General features: G+C 49.5%; 14 protein-coding genes across 14 annotated transcripts; 6 read left to right on the top strand and 8 right to left on the bottom strand.

The window, feature by feature from the left end:
• Positions 1–43: 43 nt before the first annotated feature.
• ilv3 (dihydroxy-acid dehydratase ILV3) lies at positions 44–1,977 on the bottom strand (the record flags this gene model as incomplete). Its single annotated transcript, XM_057297007.1, has 3 exons — positions 44–411; positions 465–1,855; positions 1,913–1,977. The coding sequence occupies 3 exons, from the start codon at positions 1,975–1,977 to the stop codon at positions 44–46; spliced, it is 1,824 nt and encodes a 607-aa protein (XP_057144889.1).
• Positions 1,978–2,383: 406 nt separating this feature from the next.
• N7519_010233 (acyl-CoA dehydrogenase family protein) lies at positions 2,384–3,760 on the bottom strand (the record flags this gene model as incomplete). The annotated part of the gene is made up of 2 exons (XM_057297006.1): positions 2,384–3,381; positions 3,439–3,760. The coding sequence occupies 2 exons, from the start codon at positions 3,758–3,760 to the stop codon at positions 2,384–2,386; spliced, it is 1,320 nt and encodes a 439-aa protein (XP_057144888.1).
• Positions 3,761–4,050: 290 nt separating this feature from the next.
• N7519_010232 (Major facilitator superfamily domain general substrate transporter) lies at positions 4,051–5,308 on the bottom strand (the record flags this gene model as incomplete). The annotated part of the gene is made up of 2 exons (XM_057297005.1): positions 4,051–5,135; positions 5,212–5,308. 2 exons carry the CDS (start codon positions 5,306–5,308, stop codon positions 4,051–4,053), a joined length of 1,182 nt encoding a protein of 393 aa, XP_057144887.1.
• Positions 5,309–5,839: 531 nt separating this feature from the next.
• On the top strand, positions 5,840–7,006 carry N7519_010231 (Taurine catabolism dioxygenase TauD/TfdA; the record flags this gene model as incomplete). Its single annotated transcript, XM_057297004.1, has 1 exon — positions 5,840–7,006. One exon carries the CDS (start codon positions 5,840–5,842, stop codon positions 7,004–7,006), a length of 1,167 nt encoding a protein of 388 aa, XP_057144886.1.
• An 889-nt stretch (positions 7,007–7,895) lies between these two features.
• N7519_010230 (uncharacterized protein) lies at positions 7,896–8,705 on the top strand (the record flags this gene model as incomplete). Its single annotated transcript, XM_057297003.1, has 4 exons — positions 7,896–8,020; positions 8,092–8,212; positions 8,286–8,371; positions 8,414–8,705. The coding sequence occupies 4 exons, from the start codon at positions 7,896–7,898 to the stop codon at positions 8,703–8,705; spliced, it is 624 nt and encodes a 207-aa protein (XP_057144885.1).
• Positions 8,706–9,470: 765 nt separating this feature from the next.
• On the top strand, positions 9,471–10,118 carry N7519_010229 (uncharacterized protein; the record flags this gene model as incomplete). Its single annotated transcript, XM_057297002.1, has 1 exon — positions 9,471–10,118. One exon carries the CDS (start codon positions 9,471–9,473, stop codon positions 10,116–10,118), a length of 648 nt encoding a protein of 215 aa, XP_057144884.1.
• A 964-nt stretch (positions 10,119–11,082) lies between these two features.
• Positions 11,083–12,721, top strand: N7519_010228 (FAD-binding oxidoreductase; the record flags this gene model as incomplete). The annotated part of the gene is made up of 3 exons (XM_057297001.1): positions 11,083–12,247; positions 12,299–12,575; positions 12,637–12,721. The coding sequence occupies 3 exons, from the start codon at positions 11,083–11,085 to the stop codon at positions 12,719–12,721; spliced, it is 1,527 nt and encodes a 508-aa protein (XP_057144883.1).
• A 425-nt stretch (positions 12,722–13,146) lies between these two features.
• On the bottom strand, positions 13,147–14,180 carry N7519_010227 (aldo/keto reductase family protein; the record flags this gene model as incomplete). Its single annotated transcript, XM_057297000.1, has 2 exons — positions 13,147–13,833; positions 13,890–14,180. 2 exons carry the CDS (start codon positions 14,178–14,180, stop codon positions 13,147–13,149), a joined length of 978 nt encoding a protein of 325 aa, XP_057144882.1.
• Positions 14,181–14,494: 314 nt separating this feature from the next.
• N7519_010226 (alpha/beta hydrolase) lies at positions 14,495–15,392 on the bottom strand (the record flags this gene model as incomplete). Its single annotated transcript, XM_057296999.1, is given in 3 exon segments — positions 14,495–14,848; positions 14,906–15,109; positions 15,123–15,392. 3 exon segments carry the CDS (start codon positions 15,390–15,392, stop codon positions 14,495–14,497), a joined length of 828 nt encoding a protein of 275 aa, XP_057144881.1.
• A 395-nt stretch (positions 15,393–15,787) lies between these two features.
• N7519_010225 (uncharacterized protein) lies at positions 15,788–17,022 on the bottom strand (the record flags this gene model as incomplete). The annotated part of the gene is made up of 4 exons (XM_057296998.1): positions 15,788–16,217; positions 16,273–16,649; positions 16,697–16,776; positions 16,833–17,022. The coding sequence occupies 4 exons, from the start codon at positions 17,020–17,022 to the stop codon at positions 15,788–15,790; spliced, it is 1,077 nt and encodes a 358-aa protein (XP_057144880.1).
• A 482-nt stretch (positions 17,023–17,504) lies between these two features.
• Positions 17,505–18,478, top strand: N7519_010224 (class I SAM-dependent methyltransferase; the record flags this gene model as incomplete). Its single annotated transcript, XM_057296997.1, has 3 exons — positions 17,505–17,566; positions 17,623–17,652; positions 17,725–18,478. The coding sequence occupies 3 exons, from the start codon at positions 17,505–17,507 to the stop codon at positions 18,476–18,478; spliced, it is 846 nt and encodes a 281-aa protein (XP_057144879.1).
• Positions 18,479–18,619: 141 nt separating this feature from the next.
• N7519_010223 (cytochrome P450) lies at positions 18,620–20,397 on the bottom strand (the record flags this gene model as incomplete). The annotated part of the gene is made up of 7 exons (XM_057296996.1): positions 18,620–18,810; positions 18,919–19,020; positions 19,075–19,358; positions 19,405–19,526; positions 19,575–19,861; positions 19,909–20,151; positions 20,220–20,397. 7 exons carry the CDS (start codon positions 20,395–20,397, stop codon positions 18,620–18,622), a joined length of 1,407 nt encoding a protein of 468 aa, XP_057144878.1.
• A 1,220-nt stretch (positions 20,398–21,617) lies between these two features.
• On the bottom strand, positions 21,618–21,930 carry N7519_010222 (uncharacterized protein; the record flags this gene model as incomplete). The annotated part of the gene is made up of 2 exons (XM_057296995.1): positions 21,618–21,831; positions 21,854–21,930. The coding sequence occupies 2 exons, from the start codon at positions 21,928–21,930 to the stop codon at positions 21,618–21,620; spliced, it is 291 nt and encodes a 96-aa protein (XP_057144877.1).
• A 443-nt stretch (positions 21,931–22,373) lies between these two features.
• N7519_010221 (putative short-chain dehydrogenase/reductase family protein) lies at positions 22,374–23,330 on the top strand (the record flags this gene model as incomplete). Its single annotated transcript, XM_057296994.1, has 1 exon — positions 22,374–23,330. The coding sequence occupies one exon, from the start codon at positions 22,374–22,376 to the stop codon at positions 23,328–23,330; it is 957 nt and encodes a 318-aa protein (XP_057144876.1).
• Between the last annotated feature and the right edge of the window lie 587 nt (positions 23,331–23,917).

Genomic DNA, 23,917 nt, shown 5'->3' with positions numbered 1-23,917 from the left:
CATGGCCCGAGACCCAAAAAAAAAGAAGAAACCAAGGAAAGCTTTACTCTAGAGCATCAGTGATACAGCCCTGGCTGGCATCCTGGACGGTTCTGGCATATTTGCCCAGAGTACCACGCATGGTGAGACCAGTCTCAGGGAGGTCACCAGCAGCCTTGCGGGCTTCCCACTTCTGCTTGCGGTCGGCAAACTCAGCATCGGAGAGCTCGACATCAAGAAGGCGCTTGTCGGCATCGATGGTGATAATATCACCGTCATTGACAAGGCCGATGGGACCACCAACGGCCGCCTCGGGCACAATGTGACCGATCAAGAAGCCGTGAGAGCCACCGGAGAAGCGACCATCAGTGATGAGAGCACAGGATTGACCGAGACCGTAACCCATGAGGGCACTGGAGGGCTTGAGCATTTCTATAATAATGTTAGCATTATGATCAGCGAGTTTGTAGATTCATTGTACGTACCAGGCATTCCAGGGCCACCCTTAGGACCGCAGTAGCGAATGACAACAACGGTCTTCTCCTCCTTCTTAATTTCGCCTCGCTCAAGAGCGGCAATGAAATCATCCTCACTATCGAACACGCGGGCCTTTCCGGTAAAGCACATTCCCTCCTTACCAGTGATCTTGCCGACACTGCCACCGGGGGCCAGCGAGCCACGGAGGATCTGAATGTGACCAGTCTCCTTGATAGGGTTGGAGAAGGGGCGGATGATCTTCTGGTCCTCAGGGAAGTCCGGGACCTTCTCCAGGTTCTGAGCCATGGTCTCACCAGTAACGGTCATACCAGAGCCATCAATAAGACCCTCCTTGAGGAGCAGCTTCAGGAGTGCCGGGGTACCACCGATGGCGTGCAGATCGGCCATGACGTACTTGCCAGAGGGCTTGAGGTCAGCCAGGAAGGGAATCCGGTCGGACACAGCCTGGAAGTCATCAATGGTGAGCTTGATGCCGACTGAGTCAGCGATGGCAATCAAGTGCAGCACCGCGTTGGTAGAGCCACCAGTGATGTTGACGACAACCATGGCATTCTCAAAGGCCTGGCGAGTAAGAATATCACGAGGGCGAATGTCCTCGGCGAGCAGCCTTTTGATGGCACCACCAGCGGCGAGACACTCAAGGTACTTGGCCTGGGAGTTGGCCGGGTTGGAGGATGAACCGGGAAGGGTCATACCCATGGTCTCAATGGCGGAGGCCATGGTGTTGGCAGTGTACATACCACCACAAGCTCCCTCCCCGGGGCAGGCGTGACGGATGACGTCAAAGCGCTGGGGCTCGGTGATCTCCTTGGTAAGGAATTGACCGTAGGCCTGGAAAGCAGATACAATATCGATATCGGCATTGTTCTGGGTAGCAGCGCAACCGGGCTTGATGGTTCCACCGTAGACCATCAGACTGGGGCGGTTGATACGGCCCATAGCCATCAGAACACCGGGCATGTTCTTGTCACAACCGGGAATACTGATGTTGGCATCGTACCACTGCCCACCCATCACGGTCTCGACGGAATCGGCAATAAGGTCACGACTCTGCAAGGAGTAACGCATACCGGAGGTACCCATACTGATTGCATCACTGACACCGACGGTGTTGAACTGGAAGCCAATCAAGTCCTGATCCTGGACACCCTGGCGGACCTTGTTGTTCAGGTCAAGCAAATGCATGTTGCAAGGGTTGCCATTGAACCACACCGACGAGATTCCGACCTGGGCCTTGTTCATGTCCTCCTCTTTCAAACCGACGGCGTACAGCATTGCCTGGGAGGCACCCTGTGCCTTGGGCTGGGTGATGTGGCGGGAGACCTTGTTGAGGGCCTTATCATTCTGGAAGCGAGGCAGAGTGGTTGAGAGAGTCCGACTAGAGAGAAAATAGAAGTTAGTCACTGGAGAAGCAATGGCAATTGAAGCAACTTACGCAGGGTTAGACCGGGACAAGCTCCGGAGAGCGGCGGGCACACGGGCCCGGGTCTGGGGAAGCATGATGAGATGGATGAGAGTATCCAAAAATCACCAAATAGAGCAAGACAATTGAAAGTCTGGAGAAGAGAGGGGGAAGAAATAAAAGGCGGAAGCTCAGCGAAGTGGGTCCGCCGGTCCGACAATCAGACCGGAGAAGGTCAACTCCTCCCCGCCAATTGGGGACGCCTCGTTGTCAGCCCGTTACCGGGCGAATACTCCAAACATCAATTTATTATATTTGGCTATACTAGAATGTATCCATGTTGCGCACAGTCTTATCTGGACTGCCAGACATTCTCGTCTACGTTGGTTAAGAATAAACAAAGGAAAATACTGGATTCTGGGCATCCCATCTTCTCCGTTTCAATCAACACTTGACAACAGGATGTGTGCGTAAGTCTATTCTCATTTATTGTACAGATAGTACTTAGTAGCTTCTAGGTAAATCAAGGACCTTCTCGCTCACATAATTCAAGATCATCTCCCGACTCACAGGTGCAATGCGAGGTACGAAACATTCGCGCATATACCGTTCGACATCGTACTCAACCGCATATCCCATACCACCATGCGCCAGAACTGCCCGCTCACACGCCGTGAAAGCGGCCTCTGCAGCCAAGTACTTCGCACTGTTGCACGCGACCCCAATTTCATGGAAAGGCACCGATCCATCACTGGTATCATAGAGACGTGCTGCGTGGTAGGTAGCCAGCTTCGCCGCCTCCAGTTTCATGAACGCATCAGCCAACGGATGCGCTACACCCTGATTCTGACCAATTGGCCGCCCAAAAACAACCCTATCCTTCGCATACTGTGAGGCCTTTTCCAGAGCGGCATAGCCAAGACCAAGTGCTTCACCGGCTAGAAGGCATCGCTCTGCGTTCATGCCGTGGAGGATAATCTTAAAGCCTTGGTTCTCCTCGCCAATTAACGTGTTTGCAGGAATCTTATAATTATCAAAGAAGACCTCGTTGGCGTCCACAGCACGTCCGCCCATCTTCTTGATCTTGCGCAGATCCAAGCCAGGGTTTTCGCGGTCGATGTCGATACAAAATAAGGAGAGGCCCTCGCTGGACTTTTTGACTTCTTCAAGAGGCGTGGTTCGGGCGAGGAGTATCATTTTCGATGCCACTTGCGCACATGTTATCCAGATCTTCTGACCGGTGACCGAATATCCGTCATCAGTTTTGCTAGCCAATGTCGTGAGCTTGAGAGTTTCAAGGCCGGTGTTTGGCTCAGTGACACCAAAGCATGTGCGCCATGTGCCGTTGATAATATTCGGAATGGTAGTCTCTAGCTGTTCCTTGGTGCCAAACTTGGCCAATGGCTGTGTCGCATAAACGTTGGCGTGAATAGCCTGAGCACCGGCCATACCTGCGCCAGATTGTGTAATCGTCTGCATCATCATCGTGGCCTCAGAGATACCTGAAAGGCGGTTAGTAGTCTACATGAGAACAAAACAAAACATCTGCGCAACTGTACCTAGACCTGCGCCCCCGAGGGATTCGGGCAAAGCAATGCCAAGCCATCCATCTTTCGCCAACGCAGCATGGAATTCCTTCGGGTCTTTTTCTTGTTGATCACGCTCCTGCCAATACGTATTTGGGAATCTGGAACAAATATGCGAGATAGCTTCACGAACTGTGAGCTGCTCGTCGGTAAAGCCAGTCATCCCCATAATGTCGCGCCGCCCTGAGGTGGAGAATGCCGCATGAGCTCGAGGGGACAACCCCGTCCGACATTGACCTTGCCGAAGTGCAGGCCATTGTGACCGTAGAGCGCGTTGAATTTGTGATCGGTACATGGTTGCAATTTTATTCAATATTCGCAGAATCTCCACGGTCGAATATATACCATCGCGGCCATCAGCATATAGCCGAATTGGGATCTTGGCATTCTCGATCTACGGCGTCTTGAGCCTCGGTAGAATAACGTCGGGCTTTTGGTCGAATCAAGCCCGAAGCCCAAGTAGCCGAACTATATGCCTTGATGATACCTTAAGAACGCTTTAGAATATACATATGTGTGATATGGTCTTCGAAATTCGAATACAGTTATATATTGAGAAAAAGTTAAAAACCACTCAGACCACCTTCATCGTCCAGCCACGTCCTGTTCAGCCACTCTGTCACTTCCACCCGGATCATGCCTTCCTTTCTCCAACAATTCAAACTTTCGAACCACCTGGAGGGTGGCATAATAACTGAAAGGTAAGGCGATGAACCACAGACTAAGATTGATGCTCGCTGTCGCGATCAAAGCTGTCGGTACAGCTTGAACGCCAAATCCAACTGCAACTGCGGCGGTTTCAATTCCCCGAAGCAATGAACTGTATCGAATTTGATCGCCTGGTGAGTCTGACAAATTCCCTATACACCAGTAGATATAATTCTCGACTAAGCCCAGACTAATGCGCTCAAAGAGATACAGGCCAAACCCACGACCGAAGGAGCGCTGGTCTCCCCAGTCCAACACAGGGTTGGTGTGTCGGTATTCGTTTTGAATAATGACCGCCCAGATCCAGGTCGCGCTGTTCAAAAGTGCAATTACGATGAATGTGACAATTGCTCGATGCTTCCGATCTTTCAACCAAGGCAGATCTACTAACGACCCACCCACCCAAGTTGCCAGCGTTCCAACAACCGCCGACATAAAGCTTCCGAGTGCACGCGCACGAACGGTGAAATAAGTCGCAAGATATGTGCCAGGGTATGCCTGGATCCACCCGAAGTACCAGAACAGCGGGACAAGAAGCAAGATCGACCTACTCCTTACCAGCCGCCACATCGTGCGGAGCTCTTCACGCCAGTGGATGCCGCGGGGGGCCTCAATGCGGGTTCCATCATCTCTTTGCACTTTCTCTGGGTTTGACAATAGAGGGCCAATGGCAAGTCCAAGACACTGGATGGCAATAAAGGCAAGGTAAGTTTGGTGCCCGACCTGGCCGCGCTGATTGACCCTGTGGTTTATGCCCAAAGAGACAGCACCACCAATGATGTTGCCGAAATTGCGGAACGTGAACCAGGTTGCAATATAGCGACCACGCTTGTGTTGCTCGGGGTATCCTGTGGCGATGGCACCCTCAACACTCCAAAAGAAACCAGCACTGATGCCGCAAGTGACACAACCGAGATACACAAGCCATGTTGCGCCAGTGCGATTGTTCAAATATAACCCCGCTGCATAGAGTGGGTATCCGATGGACCCCTAAAGTCAGGGTCCAGCGAAAGCCGATTGCGTTTGTGATGAACGGACCCGCGAAACAGGTCAACGTCATGAAGGCGTATAGTAACGCGTTGGCTGTGTTGACCAGGTCTGGGCTCTGTGATCCGCCCACGCCTAAACCGTTCATTGCACTCCATATCCCTGGCGCGCAGAATGCACATAATCCTACGACCAGGATTTGAAAAAGGGTGCTGTAAAAGAACCTTCGGCGAGGTAGTGGATGTTCATCTTGGCTTTCCTCAGTCGTTGATACACTGGCTTTGGCTTCGGAATGCCCCGATGTTGACATGATTATAGTATGGGATTTCATATGGGTGAATCACTGCAAATTTGATCCCTGTCATGCACAGGACCCAGAATGTCCATTTTATATGATCAAATGGGGACTCCTCGTATATCCCGTTTATCAGGTCGATGCCTAGACAAGCACGCAAACGTATACGCGCATGGCATAATCACGATAACGCTCGGCAATTGATGATGAGGCCATAACGGGCTGGAAAGGTGTCTTGTATCACGAATCATGTCAATACTATCCAATTCTATCCCCGCCATTTCGGCAGCTGTGAGGGGTCGTGCTCTCAACTACAAGTGTACGACAGGTGCTTGACTGTGGTAGCTCAATCACTTACAATATCACATTTAATCTGAGCAAAGAATGGCAACAACTACCGAAGAGCTGCAATTTGAGAAGCTTTGGTTGGAGGACTCTATCATCACGTTTGAATCGTTCAAACTCCCAACTTCCAACCAACGTATCCTCGGACCACCGCATCCCAGGAACACTGTTATCCCGCTTGCGCTGCGACCCACCAAGGCCGATGCCAAGGCAACTCTCGACTCTGTGGTAGAGACAATCAAGGTTCTCCAAACAAAAGACGGCATTTTAACCAAGAAGCTCGCCAGACATGGCACGCTGCTGTTTCGCAATCTACCAATCCACACCGCAGAAGACTTCAGCAAATTCGCGCACGCTTTTGGCTACAAGCCCCACGAGATTATTGGAATTGTAGTCGACAGACCACTTCTCGCGCCAAATGTCGCTCCGGCCAACGAAGCCCCCAAGGAGGTCCTGATATACAACCACAACGAATCACCGCAAGTACCACATGCGCCCGAGTATATCTTTTTCTATGGCCATCGTGCCCCATTGAAGGGTGGGGAATCACCGATCTCTTCTTCATTGGAATTACTCAACCGCGCACAGCAAGAGATCCCAGAATTTATCGCCGAACTAGCCGAGAAAGGAATTCTGAGTAAAGTGACATACCGCGTGGAGAAGCAGTACGATGGGGGATCCACCCTGAAACAAGCCTTTGGTAAGGAAATTCAAGATGGAGATGACGAAGAGACAACACGGCGCAAGATCGAAGCTCAGATTGCCCGCTATGGCAGAGGGGAGCATACGACATGGGAGTGGACTGAGGATGGTCTTGTCTTGACGCATCGGCTACCTGCCATCCGAACGCAGCCTGGTACAAACTTGCCGACTCTCTTCACTGGGTTAGCAGCATATTGGAAACGTACTCAGTGTGATACGGAGGCTCGAAAGAATGTCACTCAACAGCTGTTTGGGGATGGGACACCCATTCCTGAAAAGTATCTTGCACATCTGGCAAAGATCACAGACGAAATTCGGGTTCTGCACCGTTGGCAGGAAGGTGATGTTCTAGTTTATGATAACATCATTGCCCAACATGGTAGAGAACCCTGGCAAGGCGAGCAATCTGATCGAGTAATTATGGCAAGTCTATTCGATGGTGAAAGTGTGCCGGGCGCTTATGGGTTTGGAGATTGGGCGCAGGTTGTGCAAGCACTCGAATGAGACCCTTTCTTTAGAGTGTTATGATCAATATGCGTTACTTGGTGTAATTCCGAAGAAACAGCAGGAATCAAACACCTTCCATCGTCTACAATTGGTATTTAATATAGATGTTATTTAACGTAAAAGCAGTGGTTAGAGCGATCCGGGCGAGCTAATGGCTACATTCAAGGGGGATGCAACACGGCAGGGATGGCCAGTGAAAATCTACTAGTAGTACCCATTCTGGCTATTGTTTCAAAGGGTACCTAGGTATATACATGTACCTACCTATGTAGGTAGTTGATTGTTTGTTTGATGGAGCCAAATGCTGATGTAATTACGTATCTGTATAGCCACATATTTACCTGGGTAGGTACATACATACATAGGTCTGTATGGTATTGCACCTGCACATATAAAATAGAGCCTTATAGGAATTCATGACTTGAAGTTTTCTTTCCTTTCACATCCCCTCGCCTGCTTTCTTCAGGCCCGAGGCTCTCTTTTGTTGAAGCTATTTAGCCTTCAGCGCACTATTTCATCAGTTATTGATGGTTCATCATTCCATCAACATGCCCTCCGAGGAATCCAAAGGTAGAACAGTTCAAAGGAACATCCTTGAGTGAGGGATATTAATGCTGACTTTACTGTCCTCTATGCAGCCTTACCCGTAACTCACAGATCGAGCGACCATGATGCTCCTTCTACTGGCCGTAAGTATATCTTGCATTCTCGAAAGCCAAATTCTGAACTTTACAAGAGATGTCAGGCCTTACACCCGATGGTAGGGTTGACCCAGCCCAACTGTATCGTCTAGGCCGATGCACTAGCCTAGTGCGATGTCTTGCAAACAGAAGTGCCCCCTTTTCTCGGCCTCTGGACTGGACAAATGGTCCCCAACATTTAATCAATGCAACACAGAGGAATGCAGCAGTTGGGCAACAGGTTGGAACCATCGCACCTGAAGGGAAAGAGTGTTTTCGCTGTCAGGCCTATCCCTGCACATTCAAGTCAGTTGTACTCTTCACTTACAATGTAAGCGGAGAGGCCAACATAATGTTTTCTGGTACTTGTATGAATTGCAAATTTGCTGGATTCAAGTGCAGTTTTCGTGCGCTCCCTCCCATTTGGCTCCAAGAAGCTATCGCAAATTTGCCATATCCAGGTTCTCCTTCTCCCTCACCGGGTGTATCAAATAATACATCCGCCAAGAAACGCAAGGCTATTGTTCGTCATTCCGTGGAGCTCTAGCGGACACCGGGGCATATAATAATTGGGTTCCTTATTAACTGTTTCCTAGGAACATTCCACCTATGCCCCTGCTTCCAAGGCCGGTAGAAAGGATGACCAGCCCTCTACCCAGACCCATTCCTTGACAGGACCCGAGTACGGTAGGGCTTAATATTCCTCCCCTCTTGATGATCCCAGCGTGGGTTCACGGAAGAGCTACCACCAAAAACGTGTGGCTCTCCGTTCGTTGAAACCTCTCAAGGATCGCATCGACCATGATATCGCGAAACTTGCTGGATTCCTCACCGAGTCTGGTCATATCGATTCTTCTAGTGAGGATGGGGATGATGTTGATGCTGAAAATGTGTTTGGTGGATTCGAGCTTATGAAGGTGGGGAAAGAGAATGAGCTGGACCATGAGGAAGAGGGTGAGGAAGAGGAAGAGGAAGAGGAAGAGGAAGAGGAAGAGGAAGAGGGAGGCCGAGGATGACGAGGGGCAGGGCGAAGAGGATGATGAGAACGGAGAGGAGGATTAGGAAGACTTCCTACACATGGATAAAAATTGGGCAAAGCGGATAAGCAAGATAGGAAGCACTGTGACTTTCCCTTGATTGGTAAACAATATTATTCCTCTTCAGTAGCTATTGCATATATTGATTTCTACGACATCAACTTCTATATCGTCAATTTATATAATAGCTTAATTCCCACAACAAGCACAGTTGGCCGCATAACTCGGCTGTAGTCTTATTAGTGGTCTTCTTGGGTATTCTGCTCCAATACTCTTTTTATATGTCTTTTTATATTTCTTTTTAGTAGTCTGCATAGTAGTCTTTTGGGGTGCCATAGGTATTTTCTCCCCGTCCCAGTTTGTTAGATAGATAGCAGGGCTAAAAAAGGGCCTAATTTCCTTAGTCAATAAAGTAAACATATACTAGTTTTATTAAATTTTGTGCTGACGAACCACCATATCGCCCACTGGCGGCTATATATTGCTGTAATATACCAATATATATCTTGTGTATGAGCCAACCGAACCGCGAGCACGTCTTTTTTTTTTTCAGGATCTACGACTTGAAAATTCATAAACATTTTGTTTTCAGTTCCCAAAATTCAGTCGTTAACTGGCTGAAACGCTGGAAAACGACCAGGCCCCGCGATCCTGCATAGCCACAGCTCGATCCTGCCAAGCCACGCGTGGCCGATCTAATCGGGCGCACCCCCTGGCCTAACCACGTCACCTCCTCTAGTCGCCATGGGATCTTCGTACTCCACAGCATCGGAGGACGTTAACTCTCTCCGACATGAACCTTCAGACTCCCCTGAGGAAAACCCAATGTATTACCCAAGAAACTCAGCAGATGCCGTCGAGAGCTTCAACATCCTCCGCCAAAAGTTGCCATCTGAACTCGTCCTGGACGTTCTAGAATTTGCAGAATACTGGGTGTTATCTGCCGTCCACAGAGAAGACAGAATGGAATATACTGAACGTGACTGTCACGATCGAACTCCATATTTGACATCTGAGCCCATCCAAGGCGAGCGATTTCCCGTTCGAGAGATCAGAATCAACATCTGGAGCCATGATCAAGGATGGAGCAGCTATCGCGAAGATCATGGTACATTCAGAAACTCCTGGACTTGGTTCGAGCTTGGTATTGAAAGACCACCGGGCCGAGATGATACCTCCAAAGACGAGGACCTACGTCTGGCGACCAATGTTCACGCTGGACGAGAAACCATGCATCACCGGATTATGTACAACGGCGACCAGAAACCACGCTGGATGCAATATCTTCAACCGGGTGATCGGATTTCGATTGTCCCACGGGCGCGTTTTCCTGGATGGCGGAATACCGTGGAAAAGGCTTCTATTGAAGTTTACACCAGCCCTGTTCTGTGACCATGTACCTGCATTATTCTCTATTCATCTTGATTACGAAACAAGCATGCATTGTCTATTTTATACATACCCGAGTGTACACAAATTTCTCGGTTCGTTTTGAGATCTACCGACGCGTCCCCGGAGGCAGAATGGCGGCCACTTTTTCATTACCAGAAACTAAGATGCCACCACTCAGAAGTAGCCTACCCAGTCGCATGGAACTGCCCTTCCAAAATTACACGAATCCCGTTGTCACGAATCACGCTCCAGGAGGCTTCAACAATCCCAGCTCCTTGGCCGTATCAAGTGGCTGTGTCTTAATGCCCCTACCGTACATAGTTTCATAGGACTAAGGGCCATTATATCGTTTTCTAGCCGTTTACCATTGCGACAATGTTAGGTGTTATACATATATCCTAGTAATAAAATTTGGCTCCAGCCATCTCTAAAAGTGATATGTATCACTGCGTACTTAGTTACACCAAATTTTAGGCACTCCAACTTTGACGAGAGCCTCTCTCATACAACCTAAGATGAGCCGACTGTCTTATTCCTGAATTTGAAACCAGGCCCCCCAGCTCCACTGACTCAGAATTGCGGTCACAGCTGCATATGCGAGAGAAGTGATGTGATATTTCGGCATCTGTCATCTCATTACAGCAGCCAGAAACGGCCAATTTGGACAATGCCTATTAATACAAATATTATTTTCACCGCTAGAGTTTCAACCCTTTTATAAAGTACAACTTCGTATCGTATGCGTCCATTAGCGCCGAATACTAACTCTCTGCGTGGCCCAAAGCCCGTTTTCAAAATTGGCCGTTCTCGGCGCCCGTATGTCTGATATGCAGTGCACGCTGTTTCGAGTGCAAGGCTGAATTCACTTTGCAGGAAATACCCTATTCCTGGGGCTATGCCTTCGCTACAGGTATATAATCTATCTATCTGCTCGCAGGAACACTAAGTGAAGTCGAGTATCGCAATGGCAAACCCCTGTCCCGCCTGGAGGCGGCTCTATTTAGCTGTCCTTCTCGTCGCATCTCTGCTTTGTGGGCTTTCAGCCGCAAATGACACAAGTCCCCCTGCCTGTCGTTGCATGCCACAAGATCCCTGCTGGCCCGAGGATCAACTATGGGCCAAATTCAACAAAACAGTGGACGGGAACTTGATTGCAACAGTCCCAATTGCCAGCGTGTGTCACATAGACTCGTTCACACCATACGAGCAATCGCAATGCGCGCAACTCCAGTCCACTTGGGGATTCCCAGAAACGCACTATGAAAGCTCCTCATCAATTATGGCGCCGATGTACACGAATTTAAGCTGCAATGCCTTCTCGTCCAAGACTTCACCTTGCACGATCGGGAATTACGTCCAGTACACCGTGAATGCGACAGATGCTGCACATGTTCAGAAAACCATTGATTTTGCAGCTCGTCACAATATCCGTCTTGTCATCCGTAATACTGGACATGACCTACTTGGGAAGTCTACTGGAGCTGGGGGGCTGGCGATCTGGATGCATTACATGAAAGACATTTCCATTGTGGACTACGACTCAACAACCTATTCCGGCAAGGCCGTGAAGATGGGAGCTGGCGTTCAATCTTTTGAAGGCAGCGACGCGGCCTATAGAGCTGGTCTTGTTATCGTGGGCGGCAATTGTCCAACCGTCGGATTGGCGGGTGGATATTCGCAAGGCGGCGGGCATGGCCAACTGGTGTCGCATGTTGGGCTCGCCGCTGACCAGGTCCTGGAATGGGAGGTTGTCATCGCGAATGGGAAGCTGGTCACCGCATCTCCAACGAATCACCCAGACCTGTACTGGGCTTTGTCAGGTGGCGGGGGAGGGACTTACGGTGTTGTTGTGTCAATGACGAGCAAGGCCTACCCCGAGCTGCCGACGACATCGGGTAACTTGACATTCTCCGACACCGGCGTATCTCGAGATACGTTCTTTGCAGCGGTCGCCATGTTTGTATCGGTTCTGCCGTCGATCGGGGATGCTGGAGGTACTAGTATTTGGTGGTTAACGAACACGGCACTGTCAACGACTCCTACGACCATTCCTGGTGGCACAGCGACGCTTTTCAATTCTCTCTTTAGACCTTTGGTTGCATTCCTCGAACAGAACAAGATACAGTACAGTAAGTAAAGATGACACAGAGGTGGACTGGACGTTGACAGAGAGTGAACAGCATATTATGTGAACGATTTCCCTACATACTACGACGCCTACCAGACGATGAGCCCGTCGATCAACATAACCGATCAACTTCCTGGTGGTCGGCTTATTCCAAGGTCCGTAGTCGAACAAAGTCTGCCCGATCTAAACAACATGTTCCGTCATATTGTCGAAAGAAACGCCGAATTCCTCATTTCAGGAGTCATGGTGAACTCGTCTCGAGTTGCATATCCCGACAACAGTGTCAACCCAGCTTGGCGAGATGCGTTGATGAATGTCGTAATTGGAGCGTATGTCTTCTGTTCCCACTCCCATTCGGGGTTAGGCAAGCCTTTATTAACCTTAATTTAGGCCGTTCGACTATACTGACTGGGATGGCAATGTTGCTCGCAAGCAGCTCATTACCGATGAACTTATGCCACCCTGGAAGAGTTGACACCTGGGGGTGGTGCATATTTGAACGAACCCGACCCAAACCAAAGAGACTGGCAACATGTGTTCTATGGGGATAACTACGACAGCCTACTAGAGATTAAGAGAAAATATGACCCCCACAATATGCTCTACGCTTCCAAGGCTGTGGGTAGTGAGGCTTGGACAGTGGGTGAGAAAGGGCGATTGTGTAAGTCGCAAAGGGATTAGAGGGGATAATATCACAAGAGAAATACATATGATACAGAACTAGGAGATGGCATTGCATGTAATTTGTTTTTATCCGTGGACTTGAGTCTTAGCTGGACGACTGCATGCCTACAGGAGGTCCCGAGGTCTAGCTTGCCGCTTATAAATAACTTGTCATCTCATTGGAGTTTGTTTTCATGATCGACTTGGTACGTGATCACCGGAATTTGAACATATCGATCACAGAGACCACCATCCCTTTTCAATAATCGTGGCGCCAACTTCTTTCAGGGTCGGCCAAAGTGCATTGATCTCGGCTGTTGCAGCTGCTGGAAGCGGTCCAGCCTTCCGGGCGTCGACATAGTCTTGAAGCTGCTTTAGAGTGCTTGGTCCGATAACGATTCGGTCAGGATCCTTGAGGTTGGAGTGGAAAAGCAGCCAACGCATGGCACATTGGGCACCCGTAGTCTGTAGCCTTTGACCAATATTGTCCAACCGTCGCATCGCTTGGTGATAGATGGGCTGATCGTACCACATGCGATAAACTGCACCGAGCATATTACCCTCTCCAACCTCGAAACGGGTACCCTCCAGCTGTTCAGGCGACGGTGAATAGGAAAGCTTGCCGGTGAGGAATCCACCCGCCAACGGAGAAGTTGCCTCGAAGTCAATGCCGAACTCGCGAAGTACGGGGAAAAGCTCATCCTCGTAGCCTCGGCAGAAGACGTTGTACTGGCCTTGATAAACAGAAGGCATAATCAGGTTTTCCTCCACTGCGATTTCCATCCAGGCGCGGATCGCAGATGGGCTGTAGTTGGACAGGCCCAGCCTTTCAAAGTACCCCTTACGATAGTAATGGTCAAAGTGTGCAGCTTGTAGAGGAATGGGGGTCTTGCGGTCCGGGGCATGAGCGTAGAGGGTGTGGATCTAGATTAAATCGCCATATTAGCCTTACTCACAGCCCATTTACGTCTTACTCTCACCTTGTTGACTTGCAGACGCTCCAAACTGGCCTGGATAGAGGCGCCCAGGTTTTTGAAGGACAAAGAGTCATCGCCAATGAAGAGGATCTTCGTATCGATGATGGCATTCTCTGGCTTCCTTTTACCTAGTAGCTCTTCAGATTCACCAGGATTTGTTGCGGGGTACAGGGCAGCCGTGTCGAATTGATGGATTCCAGCCTCTCTGAGACTATTTATCAGGTGGTCGACATTGTCAGCTGTCCAGGCCACACCAAATCCTTGGGCGCCGAATACATAGCGAGGGGTATCCATGGCTGTAATGGAAGGAGAGATGGCAAATGGTTGGAAATGTTGAAGAGATAAAGAGACGAAGAAACGAAGAAATGAAGACATGAAGAAATGAAGAAATGAAGAAATGAAGAAATGAAGAAATGAAGAAATGAAGAAATGAAGAAATGAAGAAATGAAGAAATGAGGAAGCTGAAAAGGGAAAGTGTTTGACCTCGAATGGAAGGTGCCGTTGCACAAACCCTCACCTTCCCATTTGTCAGACCTTGGGATTGTTCAAGTGTAACTCATATGGGCTCTTTATATTTTTTCAAGAGGGATTTATTTCTGGATATCACTTAATATGCAGTGCTTTCAGTTAGAACTTCCTTTCCAAAATCCTCTATCTTCCCCGCGAGCTCATTTGTCCAACTAAGGTGCGGCGAGTGACCACATGGTGCATGGTAGACCGTGAATGGCTTGCTCTGACTTGCCGCCATTCCCTCCTGATATTCCTTGAGCAATGTACGATCCTTTTCTAACACAAGATAGGCGCACGGCAGAACATCATAAGGATTGTGGGTGAGGGGACTGTTCATAACGGGAGCTGCTGTCAACGTGGATGCCCACTTCTTCGCGGTTGCTGGGTCAAGGTCGTTGAACAGGTAATTTTCAGGGTCAACCATGGTCCCAAGGCCATTGATGCCATGTTTCTATACCTAATGGTCAGTCTTCGATATAGGTTACCTATGGTTCATTGGTCAACTTACATGGAATCGCATAAACGGGGGGACAACAACTTTTCCGTCCGGGGGCTGGAAGAATGAGTGTACTGATTGGCCTTGCGGAACAATAAATGCCCCGATGAAGAAAATCCCAATCACACCACCCATCTTTCCTTCCCTTGCACGGACGGGAGCTTGGCGAGAAATATTGTGCAGCCTCAGCGGCGACCCAACCACCGGAAGAGTGTCCTGCGAGTAATACCGACTTACCCTGTGCAATCAACTTGTCGAGCAACAGCCCAATCTCTGCCGCGTCATCCGCAGGGAGAGGGTAGCCTCCTGGGGGAGCCCTGCGATCGAAATCTGGGTTGTTGGGATTGCCGACATTGAGCTGACTGAGATCACAAGTCGGCCGCTGGGGACAATAGGTTTCGATTCCCTTCGCAGTCAAGGCATCCACAAGAGGTTGATATGGGGCCGGGGTATGGTAGGAGCCATGACAGACCACAACCGTAAAAGTCTTGGAAACCATGGTGAGTTGTGAAGGTGGAAGATTTGGGGGCAAAAGGAAAGTCGGGGTTCCCCGCACGTGGTCTGACAGCCTTATATCGTCTTGATGCCAAATATAACCCAAGGCTATCTATGCTCCGATGGTTATGATTCCAGGCAAATCTGATCCAATTAATTGGTTTAATGTATTCTCAAACTAACTTCAATCACCAAACGACCAGTACAAACGGCTCGGACTCACCCAAGGTGGTACAAATCTGACATGCATTACGGAGCATAAGCATCTGCATTCTTGCGCGTTGCCAGGTCTGGAGTTGTCAAAAAGTCCACTTGGGCAATTCCTTATTGTGGAGCCGTGCAGATCTCCCGGGAACGTGCATCTTGAATGCCTCACCCTGAGACAAGAATATCCGCGTTTCAAACAGTAGAATTCTCCGACACTCGAGGAAGCACGTTCAGACTATGCACATCCAGGTCGCGTGTTACTAAAATGCCTGTCTGTGGAGCTTCATTCTCAGCCCCAGCCCTGGCATGCTCTGCTTCCTTTGTCTGGCCTCGCTCTTCACCATCATTGTGACTATGGTCAAGCGTGGAAAGGAGAGAATCGAATTTTGCCGGCCGACGGCGGATTCGAGCTGACCCAATAGTGGGCAAATCGCGTGGTTGGGCCGAACGTACGTTTCGCCTGCGGAACAATAGGGGCCCAAACGTCGGAACACAGGCAACCAAGATCCCAGCTGTCATTTCTGCCATGATAAAAATAGACGAGTCTCTGAGGCAGTAGACCAGGTCGTCAGCAGGGCACAACTTTGTCTGAATAATCCGGCCCAGATTGATACCGGCCGTTCTACTAGCGGTCAGCAACTGAATATGCAACGGGACTGAGTTCGCGGGCGGCTTACAGGATGCCTATGGCGAAAGAGGCAGTGACACCAGTCTTCTTGCGACTCGACATTTGCAGTCGCCAGACAATAGGGAGCGGCAGCAACACGACTCCCAAATCAATGCCCATGTTGAACCCTGCAGATGCATATTGTATCTTCAAGACGTCCCCACAAGTCCCTGGAATAGTGCGATCCCAGTTGTAGGCCACTGGCCGACAAAGCAACGCAATGGTCAAGACCGCAGATACCCAGTATAGGAAGACAAGACATCCCACCCCAGTTGCACACCAGAAGAACTTCTGATTCCCTGGGAAGATCTCAATATATAAAAGGAGGATAGCGAGTCTGAAGCAAACTGTTGAAGTTGCCCACATCCATTCGGATGCCCAGAAGATCTACCTAAGTTAATACCTCTATGAACGCGCAAGGAGACAGCAAGTACCTTCAATGCGCTAACCAACCGCCCCGGGTTTTCTACAGCCATGGTCGCTGTATGTCCGCCATAGCCAGCCGTGGTAGCCCCTGATATGAAGCATTAGCCCTCTTTGCCGCGTTATAAGTGAATTAGATCAACTTACCAATCAGCATATCCACCACATAGCCGGTCAAACAGACAAGCGAGAAAAAGACGAGATAGTCATGACTCTTCAAGCCCCGACGTCGAATATGTGTAGAGGCAACTCGAAGTGCAACAGCCACTGCAGCGACGAAGAAAAATATTATACTCCACACAATCAAAACCGGAGAGCGATGACTCAGGTGGATCATATTTGAGAGGGTCAGCAATGACGATCTCTGATAGTAGAAAACAAAGTTGTTCGGTATATACGACGTGGCTTAATAGCGGAAGTGTTATGTCAAGAGGAATAATGGCATTTCACGTCAAGAGACCTCATTTCTAATGTGTTATGGTTTAATTTAGACATATGCAAATAGTGTCTGATACGGAAAGTGTCCATGAACACTGCAGACTTCATTTCGTACAACGTGAGAACCTTTTCACCTGAACTTCCTCCAATTCGGGGATCAGCAGAGTGTCAGCTGGGAAAGTACACAGATCAGACCATAGCAACTGCAGTGAAGACCAAACCTCCAAGATTGTTTTGAGGCAGAGGTTAGAGTGACTCGGGCAGTCACATCGAAAACCACACTCTTCCCATCAACTCGCTGCAGCCCCCTGCATCCTTTCTCTATTTGTACATTCCGAGACGTCAACCTTCGTCCGTTTGAATCTAAGTACACTGCCCAAGATGTCTTTTCTCAGGGATGCATACGCGGAGAATATGCAGCGAGATTCCACCGAAGCGCAAAGGTCAGACTTCACCAGCAGCCAATGAAAAACACGAAATACTAACATCCACTCGATAGACTCGACGAGCAATTCCATCTTCTCACCGAGTAAGCCAACCCGCCAAGCCCTATGTTGCGAAGCAGGCCACAAGCAAACCATACTGACTCCTGCTGACACAGAAACATCGGCTACCTGCTGCACCCGTCCGTTCGAGTCAAAATGCATCCCCAAGCACGAGTTGCTGACATCGCCACCGGCACTGCAGCCTTCCTGCGCGACCTCGCCCGTAACTGGCCCGACGCAATCTTACACGGCTATGACATATCAACCGCGCTCTACCCACCCTCCAGAACCCTCCCCAGAAACGTGTCTCTGCACATTCTCGATGCCTGCAGGGATGTCCCCGTCAGCCTCTGGGGTCAGTATGACATTGTGCACGTTCGACTGATTGCCGCCGGTTTGGCAGCGTCCGAATGGGGAAGAACTATTCGCAATCTTGCTAAGCTTCTAAAGCCTGGCGGTGCTATACAGTGGGAAGAGTGCGACTTCACTAATGTTCGTCACCTTCCCGGTAGACCTGATTCTACGACCGCCGCGGCTACTACCATAGGTTTGATGTTCCTGACGGCCATGAGACTCCGCTTCGAGCATGGCTGGAATCGACTGGCGGTTGAGATGCGCAATGCGGGTCTTGTAGATGTCCATACGGAAGCTGTTTCTGCGGATCGGGTGTATGATACGCGCCCGCGCTTGACTGCAAATGGGATGAGGGCTATGTTTTCGTGGGCGCGACTTCAGGCTGCTAGAGGATCGCAGGGAGCGCTCACCATGCGGCAGATTGATGATCTGGAGCAAAAGGCTTATGCGGATATTCAATCTGGTTGCTATGTTACATTTGACATTCATGTTGCCTGGGGATTTCGACCTGAGTAGGGGAGAGTGAATAGGCATTGTCTGCAGGATGTATCTAGTTAAACCCCTCGCCCGGGATTTCGAACGAACTCGATCGAAATCAATGAAAATTATGATTTACCATATTACCTCCACACTCGGCCATACCACGTTTCAGATTGCCTATACCCGACTTTGAAACACAAGCCGACAAGCCCCAGGCTGCGCGGTCAACTGGTCCTTCATATCCCGTTCCACATCCTCGCCATTATTCTCACCAGATGCAAAGGTGATCCGATAATGGAACACCAAGGCAGCAGTAACAAGTCGAATCTGTGCAAGAGCTAAATGACGGCCAACGCAGCTCGTACGCCCTGTTGAAACAAAGAGTCAGAACACGAGCCTCTTGATATCCGCGTGCAACCCGACTAGCCACATGGAAGATATTGACCAAACGGATCAATGGTAGGGTTGTAGCTTACCGACGCCAAAAGGAGCAAATGCCCTTTTATCCCTGATCAGCTCCGGTTGGCTGTACCACCGCTCGGGAATGAACTCATGGGGGTAGACATATGCTGTCTCAACTTGAAATCCAAAATTAGTATTTCTGACCTAAGAAATGATAGGGGGTCTCTCACGTCGACCGATTGTGTATCGTGGTGCACATATCTTAGTATTCCCCGGGATAAACGTGCCATCTATCATTAGTCCTTCTGGTGGAGTTACTCGAGAGCTGAAGGTTAGTACTGCTGGAAGAAGTCTCATTGCTTCGTTTATAGTCCCCGTCAAATGTGGCAACGCAGCCAGGGCAGCTGGGTTCTCTCTGTCAACCCCGCGGATCTCTTCATATATCTTCTCAACATGCATGGGATAGCGAGCGAGAAAATAGAAGAGAAGCGTTAGGCTTGGGGCGGTGGTATCGCTACGATTATCAGTCCATTGCCTCATTGATGTTCAGCCATACTGACCTCCCAGCTACAACTAGCGTTGCAGTATCGCCGCTCAACCATCGCTCCCGCGTGGGGTCCGATCCGTGTTTGACGTGGTCCTCAATGAACCAAGATGCAATATCGCGATCTGGGAGTGTTTTCTAGCTCTGTGTTAGTCAGATGTTCGCCTACCGATATGGTTATAGTACCTTCATCCGTCTAGCCATGCATTGATCACAGAATTCGAGCATATGAAACCAATGCCGGACCTTCCACAGCGAAGGAATAAATGCAAACCCCAGTCTTGGGATCCATATCGCAGGACTGAAGGGACCCAGCAATGTGAGCGCCGAACGCAACATGGCTATCGACGAATGCCACTTCTTGTTCTTCATCATGCCGAAGTCTTCGCTGAAGGCGAAATCACCCATCGAGTCAAAAGCGAAGAAATACATGAGATCATTGATGAGAACAGGGCGTGATTGCTCCAAAGCAACTAGTCCCGTCAGTGTTCGTACCTTTTCCATCACCCGCCGATGATACTGGACCAATGCTGAACGACCGTGTCAGTCTTCGACTTGTTGTGGGCCATTAAGTTCAGACCTTTTCTGCTCAGCGCTTGCTCCCACATTTTCCGCCGCTCGTGGTGCAGTTGTCGGTCACGAGTGAAGATTGAGGATATCCGAGGATATAGAAGGTCATACCAGTCAGAGCGCGTGTTATGATTGTCAGGACCATCCATGGCCTCGTAGGCCTCGGGGTGGAATATGGTAACCTCGGCCGGACCTAACCATTCAATCTCAATGTTATGCGAAAGTACTTCTTGGGTGGTGATGTTTCTTACCGGTTCTTACAAACTCCCCATATTTCTCGTGCCAGGCCTGCAAGACGAGATGTCCACGCGAATCGCGGCATTTCCAAACATGCCATAATTTGCTCACTGCGGCTAACCTTGGGCCAGGAAAGTGTTTCAATCGATGAAATATGAGTCGGTATACCGTGATGCTTGTGAATAGTGCTAACAGATAGCATGTCGCTAAGTATATTGTGTGAAACAAGCTGGCTCGATGGCTTCCATGACCAAACAAATGGTTCGCATATGGTAAACAACCGGAAAGAACATGAACAACAACGACTGCAGGGGCCTTAAGATGCCATTCTCCGTGAATAAAGACAAGCTGGTGTGCCAGGAGCCCCGCAATAATTGCAACTGTCCCTGGAGCTAGCATGATGGTGATTAAACAGAATATTTTGGAACTGTAGCTTTGACTATTTCGAGTGCCACGGTGGCTCTGAATTGGGCTTTGGGTATCAAGGTCACAGCGAAAGAAAGACCAAAAGCAATGTTGGACAACGCTCGTCATTCTCGGCCATCGGAGGATATATGACCTAAAATCAGCCTTTTTGGATATCTAGGTAACCAATGTGTTTAATAGTTCGCCCCAAATCTGGCCAGCTATTTAGCATAGGTTGTATGCCTTGTCCGAGACATTCAAAAATCTACGACCTTTGGTTTCTTATTTTCCTCTCTTATCAGAGCGTTCTTCGTCGATTCCCAAACTTCCGGCACCAAGGCTCAAACTCAACAGTGTCGTACATAAAAATAAGACTAACGCCAGAGATATATCATATACCATCCCACTCGATTGGACCATCGACACTCATCAGTCATGAGCCGATATGTCTTAATAGTCCAAAGGGCATTGACATCTCTGTGGTACCACTCGTATACCCTCTGGCTGTTCGTCTTCAGCGATTTCAAAACCATCGTGGTACCAAGTACCATTTTCGGGATCGCAAACGCCTGGGCGGCGTCAAAATACGACCCAGAACTTGCAGGGGGTCTCTGTCCTCCGCAAAGCATCGTCGAATCACTAAAGTGGATTGGGAGAGCTTTCGCAGCATTATCATGGCTTCTAATTAACCTAATCCCTTTTGCCATCAACAACCAACGGGGTCAAAGAGCCATTTCGGAGGACAGTTTGAACAAACCATGGCGTCCCTTTCCTCGAGGCCGGATATCTCACGAGTGGGGAACGCGAGTCATGCTCATTTCATATATATTTGCCCCGATATATAGCCTTGCATTCGCCGGGGGAGTCCGACATTCCGTGGCGTTGATATGGTTAGGAATGTGGTACAATAACTGGAGTGGTGCGGACAAGAACCCGGTCATTCGGAATATTATCAACGGACTGGGCTATACCTGTTTCGCATCGGGGGCGATGGAAGTAGCCCTAGGTGGTTCTTTGCTACCTCTTCACCCGCTTGGATTGTCGGGACAGTGGCTTCTTGTCATCATAGGCATTATTTTCTCCACCGTTCAATTGCAGGACATGTCTGATCAAGCCGGCGATGCTAAACGCGGTCGGCGGACGGTGCCTCTGGTATGGGGTGATACTGCGGCGCGGTGGACCATTGCCATACCCATGTTCTGTTGGGGAGTATGGTGCCCGATGTTTTGGGCTGTGTCATCTCTTTGGTTCACCGTGAGTATGGCATTGGCTTCCATGGTGGCTTTGAGGACTCTGGTGGTGCGTTCTGTTCAAGGGGATAAACAGACATTTCGACTTTGGAATTGCTGGATTGCGGTGGTGTATGTGTTGCCTCTGTTTTCAAGAGCGGAACCTCTTCAGAGAAGTCTGTCAAGTCACGTTGCGAAAGAGAAGTGGACATAACCCAACTACTCCTGTGATCGCCTCATATCCAATACCGCTATTAGCGTCCATGCCACGCCTATATACCCAAGGTATCTAGCTAAATACACCTTTTTCCATGATCAATTCTAGTCTGCCCGAACGTTGTCCTTCTATATTCGGCGATAAGAATGTTTAATGCCGATCTTGGGAGGCCAGTAAAAATATATTGCGGACTTGCTTAACCCCGTTAATCTCCGAGTTGCCAGGCAGCCCAGGATTACGTCCCCATCTTTTCTCTCTATTTAAGAACATCTCTTTTCCGTTCAATTGAGGTTTTTCCTTGAACATCGATTCAAATCCTCATTCATCATGGGGTTCTTTTACTCACAATTTCTTGTGACTCCCCAATATCCAACACAGTCTTTCGCCGACCAGACGGCGCTCGTCACCGGCGCCAATGTCGGCTTAGGGCTAGAGGCTGCACGTCACATCACGCGACTTGGTGCAGCACGAGTGATCCTTGCTGTTCGAAATGTGGCTGCAGGAAAAGCAGCAAAAGAGGACATTGAAAAGTCCACAGGCCGTCTAGGCGTCTGTGAAGTGTGGGAGGTCGACCTAACCTCCAACGCCTCGGTCCTTGCATTTAGCGAGCGTGTCTCACAGCTCCCCAAGCTCGAAGTAGCCATACTAAATGCAGCAATTGCCACAGAGCAGTTTGGTATTGCCGAGGGCTATGAGCGAACTCTCACTGTCAATGTCATCAACACCCTATTCCTCGGCCTCCTCATCCTGCCAACCATGAAGGCCACACGGCAAAAGGACCCATCGCGCACGCCCCGACTTACCTTCGTAGTGAGTGAGGTGCACGGATGGGTGAATTTCACAGAATGGAAGGAAGCCCAACCAATGAAGTTCGTCAGCGACCAAACAAATGCGAAAATGCACGAGCGGTACCCATTATCGAAGCTGCTCCAGGTACTGCTTGTACAGGAACTAGCGGGCCGAGTGCCTGGATCACAGGTGGTCATCAACATGCTCAACCCTGGTTTCTGCCATTCACAATTAACACGAGAGGCTGGGTGGAAGTACACACTGATGAAAGTGCTATTGGCGCGATCCACTGAGGTTGGATCTCGAACGCTTGTGGCGGGTGCTACGGCTGGACTCGAAAGCCATGGTGCATATATGACCGATGGACATGTGGAGAGCACTGCACTTTCACCTTTTGTGCGGAGTGACGAGGGGCGCCAAGCGCGTGAGAAACTGTGGGCTGAGCTGTCGTCGATCCTTGAGGGTGTTCGCCCTGGGGTTATGCAGAACGTCTGATTTCGTTGCTGAGGACATGGGGTTGCTTTGTATCTTTGTACTTTTAGCTGAGGAATTAAATGAACATAAATCATAACACATGTCTTAATTCCCTGGGTTCATTCTCACCTAATGTCTTACGGAGTACGGAGTACATTGACTCCATCTGCAGCTTACTGTTCGTACTTCGTACTACTGCGACTCCAACGCTGACTATTTACGCCAAAAGGAACAACGGAGATCAGTGCTGATCTTCGATATTGGATTGGCCAAGGCGCAATTTAAACCCTTGCTTTTTTTGGCGTCTATCTCATTGGGCATTCTGATTCGCAGAGTTCCCCCAAAGCCCCCGGCTCTAATTGCCCACTCTGCGAGCTCAGGCAGCCCATTTCTAAACACCAACACCTCTCACATCAGAGCAAACACTTCGCTGGTACGGAGTGATGATGCTGCACAGCGTACATATTACGAGCTCTAAATCTGCTGATGGCTATGATTTGCCCAATGGATGCTCGTGGCGTCAATAACGAGGTCTTATTGAGTGCCCGCTTCAACAAAGAGGTTGCCAAGGGAGAAGTTCATAATGAGACCAGTTCTGCATGCCTCTT

The sequence above is a fragment of the Penicillium mononematosum genome (assembly GCF_028829835.1).
Source record: "Penicillium mononematosum strain IBT 11891 chromosome Unknown utg000005l:1.0-9366267.0:1.0-9372171.0, whole genome shotgun sequence".
NCBI lineage: Eukaryota > Fungi > Ascomycota > Eurotiomycetes > Eurotiales > Aspergillaceae > Penicillium > Penicillium mononematosum.
Note: the sequence above shows the minus strand (reverse complement) of the source record. Positions and strands in the feature narration are given on the sequence as shown.